This window comes from Bactrocera dorsalis, chromosome 4, assembly GCF_023373825.1.
Source record: "Bactrocera dorsalis isolate Fly_Bdor chromosome 4, ASM2337382v1, whole genome shotgun sequence".
NCBI classification, from domain to species: Eukaryota; Metazoa; Arthropoda; class Insecta; order Diptera; family Tephritidae; genus Bactrocera; species Bactrocera dorsalis.
Genome location: NC_064306.1, coordinates 68347663 through 68360478, shown reverse-complemented (window position 1 = coordinate 68360478; position 12816 = coordinate 68347663). Strand labels below are relative to the sequence as shown.

At 35.5% G+C, this 12816-nt stretch overlaps 2 protein-coding genes across 5 annotated transcripts in view; one reads left to right on the top strand and one right to left on the bottom strand.

The window, feature by feature from the left end:
* LOC105224932 (calcyclin-binding protein) overlaps positions 1-12816 on the bottom strand; it is a 233180-nt gene that overhangs the window by 120723 nt on the left and 99641 nt on the right. The gene's annotated exons all lie outside the window — the stretch shown is intronic.
* LOC105224934 (GAS2-like protein pickled eggs) overlaps positions 1-12816 on the top strand; it is a 147013-nt gene that overhangs the window by 118761 nt on the left and 15436 nt on the right. For all 3 annotated transcript variants that reach the window (XM_011203199.4, XM_019989751.3, XM_019989750.3), the window contains exons 4-6: positions 8435-8631; positions 10169-10287; positions 10465-10745. In XM_011203199.4, the coding sequence (XP_011201501.2) occupies positions 8435-8631; positions 10169-10287; positions 10465-10745 (597 nt within the window). The remainder of the gene's footprint in view (positions 1-8434; positions 8632-10168; positions 10288-10464; positions 10746-12816) is intronic.

The window sequence follows — 12816 nt, the reverse complement described above, 5'->3', positions numbered from 1 at the left end:
GGCCTCTGAATGAGCCAAGTGCTTGCTAAGCTCTCGTCCTAACGAGGACTTTTGTATAAAAAATCGATATTTTTGAAGTTCGCTGTTCTTTATTTAATCACAATCCACAATTAAAACTCGATAGGTGTCATAAAAGTCAAATTTGCTATAAAAAAATACACAACTTTTTACTAAAATACAGCTTACACCTTATATGCAATCATAAATTGGGTTAAAATCAGTTACGATTTCGTAAACTATATGAAAATCATTCCTCCCTTACGAGTATAAGTAATGAAGCCCATAGGTGCCAAATAAACAAAAACGGCGAAGTCGATCAGTCAAGTATTTGACTTCGTGGCGGGGAAGCTCTCATAGGTGCACTCCAAATGCTCATAGAAAACATCTTTCGCCACATCGTCCTTATCTTCCGTCGGGGCTAGGGCGCAAATCAGCGAAATGTTGAAGAACTGCGCTTTGATGTGTATTGTGGCTAAACGTTCATCCACCGAGGTAAATGCCATTATTCGCCGACGGAGTCTCTCTTCCACCACGAATCCCACACTGAATTTGCGTTCCTTTATATAGCCACTGTAGTAAATGCCACAAGGACCTACTCGCCTTAGTCTTTGTCCCATCCATCGCATTTCTTAGGCAGTGGTGATGTCAGTATTTACTCTAACGTTTTTGGAGATCCTCCTGAAGATAGACTAGAGATTAAAGACATCAAAAATTTTCAAAATCATATATACTAAATCACCGATAACACTAGTCATTTTGCGACTGTGATGTTAGAAGCTGTTTCTTGGGGTTTTGGATTGCTAGAATCGAAAATTATGTGTTTTGTGTTGTAGTTATAGAGTGTAAAGATTACCCCACCACCATTTACTAAATTTTCAAAACTAGATGTTCGAGATATATTTTTGAATTTAAATTCGTAATCAGGACATCTCTAATACCCTACAGCACCCATAGCACATCGGTAGCAAATTTTTCATTCAGAACTGTTGAATAGTGTTAAGTAGTAGGCAGTAGTGGCAAGTGAATATAATCGCTTAAGTGAGGTTATTTTTAATTTTTTTATGGAAAACACTAATGATTAAGAATAATGCATATAAATGTTATAATTGCTTAATTATTTTCTAAAGTAAATCAAAAGTATTGTCATATGCGTCGAAATGATGAATTATTTCCAAATGAGTCAGAGAAAAGCTTATAAGAGATTAACAGTTATTTTGTTATTAATATGACACAAAATTTGTCTCGCCTTGAACTAAACATATTTGTCCGTCAAAACGGCACAAGTACATACATACATATGTACATAAAAGTAATGAATATCTGCGAGTATGCAAATTATAACGGAATGAATTTATTTGCTCAATTAATTAAACAAATTACCTGGCTTTGCACAGAGGCGGCAAATATTAAATTGTTGTTGAAAATAACGGATTAACAATGCTCATTTGCATGCGCAAGTGAGTGTGAATGTGTGCACAAATCATTAGAAACTGTTAAACATGAGTGTATGTATGTAATATGTGCTTAATAGCCACCTACATATCTACATATGTACGTATGTATGTATGTATGTATGGTCTATCTTTAGATTATGTGGGTGAGATATTGTCAAAAGTGTGACAATTTAAAAAGTGAAATTGGAATTGTTTGCTATAAATATACAGTTGTATGTAAATACATGTGTAGAGTATGTATTTCTCTGCATAATTCACTAATCGTTCAAATTCGTTTGAAGGTAATTAAGGCATTTAAGGTGCGAATATTCACAAGTCATTACCCCCTAGCGGCGTCATTTAGCTGACAAAGCGCAAAATGAAATTCACGGAAGTTCCAACAGTTAATCGTACTTAGCGCATACCTACGTACTCACGTGCATATTGGGACTTTTACATACACACATACATATACATACATATGATTATTATGTGCTTCTTGTCATACTTAGTTGGCGCTTTAAGCATATTACATAAGCGCAACAACACAACACATAATACTTTTGTCAAATGCCAGGCATGTACACACACATATGTATTTTAGAGCATACACACATGCATATGCTTATATGTGTATGTAGCATGTAATTGTTGTAATTGTATGCATTTGCAATATTCATAAATGTGCTGCACTTAAAAGCGAACATCGCATTATTGACACACATTCTCTCCTAACCTAATCTAATTACCTGTGCCTGCGCCAGCAACAGCAACAGTAACAACAACAGCGGCAGCGACAATGAATATATGCAACGTTATGCTAGTTAAGCTTCAACTTACACACATTTATATATTTAGTTCGGTTGCGCTTTTTTGTTGTTGTTGTTTATGAGCTAACTTCTTGGTCGGGTGATCACGCCGCGCGCCAGCAATAACTTCCTACACTTTTCACTGCTTTGCCGTTTGCCGTTTGCCAGCAATTAAAGCTAAAAGTGAAGCAGCGCGAGGAGGAGGCAGACAAGCAAGCAAACAAACAAACAAGAAATGAAAATACAAATTAAAAATGCGAAATATGCGTCTGCTTGCATTACTGTTGTAATTGTGGCACTTGCTGTGAGTAGGAAACTTTCTTTAACACAATGCCTTCCTGCACTTTCGCATGCCATAACAGTTATTTATGATTGTAGAAATGCAACCTGTGTGCTCATAAATGGGTGTCATATATTTACTATATGTGCATATAGATGTATATATGTAAGTATGCTACACCCACCAGCTGACAAGCGGTACATATGCGTTTCTTTGTCGTAATTATTTCCAGCACATTGCAACAGGTGCCTTGTTGTTATTGTCGTGCGTGGAGAATAGTTGCAACTAATTTGCAATGAACTTAGAGCACTTATTTTCCTGTCATTGCAAGCATCTTAAAAAATTACTGCATGAAAGCATTTCCATTGCAGCATATTGTGAAAGTAATTGAATTGCGCGATCATATTAGAAAGAACTTATTATAATATATGTAATTATGAACGTACTTTTTCTATGGTGCATACCGCGTCACACTGTCATCTAATGGAAAGCGAAAAAGTTAAAATCGACAATGGGGGTCAAAACACATTAGAAGATCTAAAATTGAAAATATTAGCATTAGTGTATTATTTTTAGATCGGCAACATCACATCATCATATCAATTCATGTCAGATTATATGTTTTCATATAAAAAACCCCTCATATTTCTATCCAAAGTAAATAAATTCATACCACATCACAACTAGGCGAGATCCTATCATATATCTTAAAGTGCCATTGTCTAATAATCTGTCAAATTATGAAACTAATTCTAAAAAAAAATTATATTTTTTAATTATTATAAAATAAAAAATAAGTACAAATAAATAAAAATTTACAGGACATCATATCACTAACATCACATCATATGGTAGAGTATCACATCACATTATATCACACATTACTTAACACCTTATAATAAAACGTCACAACATATATTGTCATTACATCTTATCTTAATAAGCCACAACACATCACATCGCAACAAATTACATGTTATCATGAAACTACGCATCAAATCACATATCACATATTGTATAATATCAAATGTTAAAATAACACATCACATCTTCTAGTAACAGTCAAATCACATCATACTCACTATCATAATATCATCATATAAAATCACACATAATATAACGTCATATCATATCGCACATAATATCACATCATCATATCACATCACACCATATCGCATCACACCATATCACATTTTATCATTAAACCTCACGCCATTTAATATAACACGTCACTGACATTCATTACATATCACATCAATCATTTCTGTATCATATCATATCCTATCATACATGATATCACTTTATATCTTAACACCTCACATATGACTTCTCATCAAATCAATTCATAACACATCATCTAAAATCACATCTATTTTTATCATATCACATAAAATTACAAAATTCTAATCTCCTTTATTATGTCAACGACATTTAGGTATGACACTATAAGATATTATAACACATCATGGCTTCCTATGTTCATATTATAACACATCCCTTAATATTACTGAAACCCATATCAAACCAAAACTAGTTAAACAAAACCACAATAGTACCAAATCAATTGTTTATAAATAATTAACAATTTAAAAAATCTCAAATCTAAAATCTAAGTCTAGCTCAACGCATCTGATAGACCCATACAACGTAAGGGTAAAAAATTGCATAATCTTGTATCACATCGCAACAAATGGAAAAAATCACCACCATTCCTCCTAATATCATTGCATCAAATAATACCATATCTGCTCATCACTATCAACATTTAAAGATGTCACACCTACATGCTCCTCAACTTACTAAATGATGGTCTTTTTAAGCATTCTCATATGCATACATATTAACTCGTGCACAATACGTACACTAATTACTACACTGTTGAAATCCACTCTACGCATGCGCATAACCGACACAACTCAAAACTGACCACTTGTCAGCAAAGCAATAATATCTCGAAAATTTCACTTTCCAAATAATTGAATTGCTTAACTTGCGCACTTCTCAAGTGACAGTTTCGCAGCAATAAAATTACTTGAAATATTACAAATAGTCAGGAGAGCATTTTGAGTTTTAATTTTCGTAACGCCATTAGCATTTCTTTACAATCTTCGCACTGATATCTAATAATAAAGTTATTAATCGGCTCGCTGACGGAATGTGCACGTTTCCACGCTTCACTTCATGTCATGTCGCTCAGCGGCCAGCATTGACTTTCAAGCTCGAAATCCAATCGGCTAAGCTGCCCAAAAGGGGCGTTCGCTGCTGCCACCGCTGCCGTCATTGCTATTGTTGTAGCTGTCAGAGCATTTGCAACAGACAGCAACAGTTCAATGCATTGATGGAGTGCGGTTTAATTTAGCTCGTCGCCCACAAAGTGTTAAGTCAGTAAATAAATAAATCGGTTTTCCTAAAAGCGGTCCAACACTTTTGCTTCATTTGAGTGGTTTGAGATTTCAATTTCTATTCAAATTGAAATTGAAAGTGTTTGCCAACAAATTATTACTACATTAAATCCCAGATGAATTTGTATTATTTGCATTTTTTCACTTATTTACATATTTTGATGAACATTTTATTTTTGGCGTGGGCGCATGCAGGTGTCGTATTGTCAACAGTTTGTCAATATTACTAATATTTCGATTTTAGCTCTATGCCAGTTGGTTGATAAGAAATGCATTTCTCGTGCATGTCGTTGTCTAAATATGTATGTATGTGCGCGTGAGCGCTTAAACCTGTTCGATTGAGTAGAGCGTGACTGCATGTGACTGGCGTGAGAAGAAAAAATGCTGGAAATAAAAAAGAAAATAAAAAATATTTTATTTTTAAGAAATATAGAAAAAATTGCTTTCCCATACTATATATCTAAATTATTTTGATATGATATTTCGGCAACATTCGTGTATATATTCTTATTCTGATTGGCTCTCTCATTGACTAAGCGGTAAAGTTCACAGTAGGTCGCCGGTTATTTATGCACTACACAAGGTCCTAACTCGAAACAGAACCCTTTCCACTCGATCTTGTTTTTCCACAATTCCGGCCGTTTTCGACGGATGTTCTCACGCAAACGCCTCAATATGGCGAAATATAACTCTTTTTTGGCCGTCTATCCCTCCGAAACAAATTCATGATGCACCAAACAACAAATATCGAAAAACCATGAGCATCATTATTTTTGAGGGGCTTTGGCGCGTTTTTTTTTTGGTTTCGGTTCGTTTTTTGGCTTCATTGCGATGATTGTTGACTTTTTTACATGTGAAACTCATAAACCTATGTCTCATCGGCAGTTATAATGCTCTTCATGAATGTGGGATCGGAATTCGCACGATCAAGCATGTCCAAAGAGACCTTTTTACGATCCGCCTTATCGGGAGGTTGAGCAAGAATGCGTTTCTTAACCACAATATCCATCAAAATCATTCAAACGGACTCGGGAGAGATGTAGAGGTCTCTTGGCATCTCTCTAAAACTTGCATTGCAAAGTCTTTGAAGACTTTGTACCACTCATAGGCTTGTGTTTTTGATAAAAATGAATCACCGTAAGCCTTTTGATTAGAATTACAAAATTTTAGACAAATTCTTGAAATATCACTTATCCGGGAAATTTAAATTACAATTTCTGGGTACTTGTCACAATGTACATACATATATCGGGAACATACATACGTCGCGTATGAGTAACATTCGAACGCCTAAATTTCTAGAAAAAACAGGCACAACTATTCTAATATTATACTTGAATTTTTTAACCATGAAAATTGAGAATGTTTGGCACACAGAATTTAACATATACATACATATATAGATATATACTATACGCTCTAGCTGCACACTCAAATGCTAAGTTCATAAAAATCTTTAGCATAAAAAACTGTGGTGAGCGCATTATTAGCCGTAGATACATCACTATGTACATATACATATGTATTTTTGCATGTATGTGTATATGTATGCATGTGCGTAATAATATGAAAACAATTTCGTCTGCAATAATTCGACAATGTGCCCAATTTTAAATGGACCGCATCCGCGAAGAGTCACACTCACCTCCGAGCTGCGTATGCGTTACATTGTTACCGCTGCTGTCGTTCGCTTGGTCATCAGCCCCGCCTGAGGAAGACACAACGCTTGCCAATTGCAGTGGCAAATATCCAATTCACTGATGCCGGTGATTCGCGCGGCACTGTCTATTTTTTATGTCTTTATTTATATGCTCATATATTTAGTTAAGCCGTTTATTTGGGATTTTTCAAATATCTGACGCACAATCGCGCAAATAATTAAATGCAAGTGTGCATTTCTTCAGATGCTCCTACCCATATATTTGTGTGAATGCACTTACTAGAAATTGATATTTTTATTTAAAGGTATATAGTGCTCCACCACTTACTATTCGACTTTTATCCTATAGATACATATATAACTCCGACAATTAATAGTTTCAGTATCATTTTAACTGCCTAATTTCGATATGTACATATATAAATATACCAGCATTAACTCCAACAACAACGTCAGTCTCGAAATAAACGCAGAATAACTCTTACCAACGGGTGATACTTCGGTCTGAGTAGGAAACTGAGAAGTAAAGCTCTCTCTCGGCAAACAAAGACCAAATTCTACAAGTCACTCATCATCCCCGTCCTGGTATATGGTGCAGAAGCATGGATAATAACAACATCTGATGAGTCGACGTTTCGAGTTTTCGAGAGAAAGATTCTGTGGAAGATTTATGGCCCATTGGCAACGGCGAATACCGCATTCGATGGAACGATAAGCTGTTTGTGATATACGACGACATTGACAAAGTGCAGCGGTTACGCTGACTTGTTCATGCTGTCCGAATGGACGAAAACACTCCACTCCACTCTGAGAGTATTCGACGCAGTACACGCCAGGGGAAGCAAAGGAAATGGAAATCCTCCACACCATAGGAGAAGGTCCTGGCTAGACTTGGAATCTCCAATTCGTGCCAAACAGCGAATAGAAAGAATGACTGGCGCGCTGTTGTAAATGTAATGAAAGCAGAATATCCTTTTTCAAAAATACTGATTTTAACAAAAATAAAATGTTACTACTCAACAAATCTGAAGGAAAAATTGCGACTGTTGTGCTAAGAGATCTATGGGGTACTTGAGGTGCCCTGATTACGAATTTGAGTTCATCATTCTCAGTTTTAGTAACCGAAACCGTCTCTAACATCATATTCGCAAAATGACTGTAAACTATGTAGTGTAATTATTAGAAAATAAAAATATGCGGGTAGCAAAGAAATTCTTTCCGAAACATCATCTTTCAGAGAATTCATAAACCTTTAAATATTTAAAAAATATTTTTTTCCTATGAAAGAGCAGAGGTTGTGGTTTTCCAGTACTTTAGAAGGTATTGAGTCATAAGTTCAAATATAAGCTCTATATGGCATATGAATGAAGATTTTTTCTAAATTATTTTCTGCAAAGCCTTATGTATGATTTTAACAAATATGGGAGAATGTTCAATGTATCCGATAAGCAAATAAATTCATCCCAAGTGCGTGAAGTAGAGAACACTGTACGCGTATTTGTTGTAAGTGCAAGCGCCGCACTAGAAAGTGATATTATTTTCGTTTGCATTGCAACGCGGCGTGTCAACCTAAAAATGCGGCATTCGCAAGCACAAATTCTTTGGTATTTTTGGCATCAAACGCATTCGTGCTTCGATCTCAGCATTAACATTACGATAATGAGTTTATCGAGTGAATGTGCTTGCACACACATCCACACATACATATATTTAATTAAGTGTAACTAGAATTGATTATATAATGTTGCTTAATTTTATTTTTTTAGTACAAATTTAGTGTAAGGTTTCCAACTCTTTTTATTATGGATTTAAATTAACTAATTTTTTTTCTTATTTTTCTGTTGCTACAGCACGCGAACTATGTACGCCAAGCGGCTGAGGATTACTTGGCTCGCCGTCAGGCCCGCAACAAATCGATGACGCGCTCAATGACTTCCGGCTCGGCCGGCCCCATTCTCGCCATGGGTAATGTACATTACTTGCCAGCAGCTAAAAGCGGAACATTCTTTTCACGCGACAATGTGTCCAATTTTATAACCTGGTGCAGGTAAGGATACAAAATTTTTTTGTTAATATATTATCAGATATGTTTTTAGGGCTCTTAAAATTATTCAAATAACTAAAAAAGCGATTATTCGAATATCTAGTTTGTAATCTGATTGTAACCAAATACTAATTGAACAAATGAAAATTATTTCAAATCCGAGCAGACTGCTTTTTTATTGATTTGAATTTGTGAAAAGCCAAAGTGTGCAAAGCTTCATTAACTTATATATATTTAAATATACAAGGTTTGTAAACAGGTAAAGTAAACAAGACTTAAAAAATAAAAACAGAACAAATGGGTTTTTCGGCAAAATCAATTTATTTTATTCAAAATAGACTCACTCCAAAAGCATGTCGAAAGAGTGTTTTAGCTCGTTGGCCGGTATGGTTGCCAGTATGCCGGTGCAAGCCTTTTGAATGGTCTCTACGTCTGCATAACGCTTTCCTTTTATGGGCAAATAGATTTTTCCGAAAAGGATAAAGTCGCACGGTGCCAAATCAAGTGAATACAGGGAGTGGTTAATTGTTAAAATGTGATTTTTGGTCAAATAATCGTCCTTCAAATGTTGGATTCTGAGCAATTTTTGGTCGTCAGTCAATTTGTGCGGAACAAACCTTTCGTAAGCCCAAATGTTCGGTCAAAATGCGATAAATCGATGTTTTGGAGATGTTCAATTCCATTTCCATGAATTTCAATGATAATTTCGGCTGATTTTTGATGAATTCACGCACAGTTTCGATGGAATTTCCGGTGATCACGGATTTTGATTGGCCCACATGTTGATCGTCATTTATGTCCTCACGACCACTTTGAAAACGTTGAAACCACTCGTGCACTCTGCTACGGGATAGGCAATCATCGCCGTAAACTTGTTTCATCAATTGAAACGTTTCGGTAAAAGTTTTACCAATTTTAAAACAAAATTTAATGTTGGCTCTTTGTTCGAAGCTCATTTTCGCACCGATAACACAAACATACTGACACTTAAAACGCAATAACTTCACTTCCAATCAATGAAATGTAATGAAATTCTCACTGGACAATCGATAAATATAGCATATTCTTAAAAAGTCCTGTTTACTTTGGAAAGCACCTTGTAAAGAACTTCGAAACATACGATTGAGTACTTTCTTTTAAAAAAATCACGAAAATCGTCTAATTTTTCATTGATTACACTGGTAACGCCCCTTAACCCAATCGAAATCATATGAAAATTGAAACAACATTTAGCAAAATTACGAACTAAAACTAATTCTTCGCTTAATATTTACAAAAAAAATTGCTTACAGTATTGAAACTGTGTATACTCTTTAGCAATGTGATCCACTCTTTTTCCGTAACTATAACTCTTAAAAAGTGACGATCTTTGTAATACCTTCGTTGGCTCTAGTCGATAAGAGTTCTAAAGATAATGCATAAAAAAATTTTAATAATAAAACAAATTGTATTACTTATAACAAAATCAAAATTTTTTTTCACATTAAGTAATTGCTTACAGATCTTATCTTCTAACTCCGTTTATTGTGTATTTTTTCAGGAAAAGCCTTAAGATAATCGAGTGCCTACTATTCGAAACAGATGATTTGATTATGCGAAAGAACGAGAAACATGTGATCCTATGTCTATTGGAAGTGGCGCGTCGCGGCGCTAAGTTTGGTGAGTTATAACAACAGCACTTCACTTATATGCAGTTTATTTACATTTTTCATAATTTGCATATTAGTCACGCGTGTATTTTGCAAAAACACACTAACACACAAACACACATCCATACATAGATTGGCAAATGTGAATGGTATATGTGAAAATAATTGCAACGTATTAAATTAACAGGTATGCTCGCACCCATGCTGGTGCAGATGGAGCGGCAAATCGATCGAGAAATCGCCGCCGACAACAAAGCGAATGGAATTGGGTGTGGCACACAAACAGACAACGCCGATGCGACTGGCACACAAACTGAGATCGGCATCAATACCGATAATGTCGCCACAGAAACCGATATGTTCGACAGCGATTCGGAGAATGAGGACGACGACGATAATAGCCCGATGCTGATGTATGGCCCACAACCGCAAATTATCACCAACGATTTGAAGAGTTTGGATGAGATGGTGAGTCAAACAGCCACCTATCCTAAGCATGCATTTATGGTGTATAACTTATGCGTGTTCGAGTACATTTCACCTTTAAATAGTTTGATGTAATAAAACTTGCAGTGTTTTTTTTTTATAATATTTTGTGCAGCAAACCTCAACGCGAATTAGCCAAATCTGGCAAATTTACAGTTAACTGTCAAGTGGCACGCATATCGACATACTTACTCGTGTATACTTATGTGGGCACATTATTGACAAATTACATAAGCAGCGCTGTAAATACATTTGACATGAATTTACAGTTAATTACAAATGAGCAGATAAATGACATGATTACAAATTTTCTGACATTAACTTTGCCATATCGCGATGGCGCTTCGCAAAAAGTCTTCAAAGTGAATTGCGCTGCATGTGCTTACCTAGAAATACCTGTGCGTTTATGCATAACTGTAATGTTTGAACCATCAGATTACAACTTGACTCGAAGTAGGTACGGTTTACGTGTGGACGTTATGCAATGTATGCTAAGTTAGTTACACCGTGAATTTATTTAGAAATTGCCATACACATAACCCGAAAATAAATAAAAGTGAGGTTATGTTACAGTTGCTCAGAGTAAAAATGTCGCCAATTGTAAAATATTTTCAGAAAATAAGTGGGAAAATTATTTAAGTTAGTAAGCTTCTACCTTAAAAAGGTCACGTGGAGATATGAATTTGAAAACAGAAGAAATTATGGGAAATCAAGAATTTTGTAAAATTGTCCCCTACTACATACTAAATCTAATACAGCCACATTTACATATATATATAGAAGTATGTATATGCATATAGGGCTCAACAAGAAGAAAGAATGATTTTAAAATTATATAAAACAATCAAATCTGGCGAAAATCGTTTCTGTTTTGTTATGCAAATAATTTTTTGGTATTTTTCGATTTGAACAAACTATCGGTCAAATCACCACTACGATTCCGTTTATATATGTATCTCCATTCTCTTCCGCCAATTTTTGATATGCCGGTACACATCGGCTAAAATTTCGGCTATGCTGCGCAGAATGTTGTCTACGAACTCCTCAAGTGTTTCCGATTGATTGGCATACACTTTTGATAAAACTTATCCTCAGAGTAAATAATTTAGAGGTGTTAAATCGCTTGATCTTGGTGGTCATTCTATTGGGTTTCTTCTCGAAATTAATGATACGCCAAACTTTTCATCCTTATATTCACGTTTAGACGCGAAATATGAAAGGGTGCACTGTCTTGTTGGAAATGCAGACCTTCAAAGTTAATTTAATCAAAGTCCGGAAGGAAAGTCACTATTGATGGTAACGGCATTTCCTGCCTCATTCCAAAAGAAATAAGGCCCGATAATGCCGCCATATCGCATCCGCACCAAACTGTAAGTTTTGGGGATCTAAATACGTTTGCTGACCCACATGAGAAAATATTTACTCCGATAGCGACAATTATGTTAGTTGACGAAGCTATTATGCCAGAAATGAGCTTCATCTGATAAGACGATTATTCCATGAAGACGAATTTTTCGGAGTACGTGAATTTGCGTAATAATCTTGGACAATTTCCAAGGGTTGAAGGAAAACGTGAAACGTGACATGTTTAAATGGCAAACTTTACTGAATTCACTGACACATTTTGACATAAATCCGTAAACAAACATTGGCGCCACAAGCCGTCATGTCACGTCATCCCTATTGGTAGACGCAGTACGTGTTCGTTCAAGAACTTGCCGAAATTATGGTTTTAGGCATTTTTTGTTTTGAGTACCAACTATTCTAGCAAACACTTCTCGTTATTTTTTGCTCCTATTTACGTCTATCGTCTCAAATTTTTTGTAAGCTATTCATACACCTTGTACCTGTTTTACATTTGCTCATATGCTCGCCATCGATTGATTTTTCTAGCGCTTGTTTCGACTCAAGTCCATACAATTCCCACAACGGCCGTATTTCATCGGGCCAAGGGCTGTTATTTCGATGATCTAACCCCGTAAAAAAAAACTCAAGTCCATGCAACTGTGAACCTCCTAAATTTTATTCTTCAACAATGCGAACTTTGTTGTTA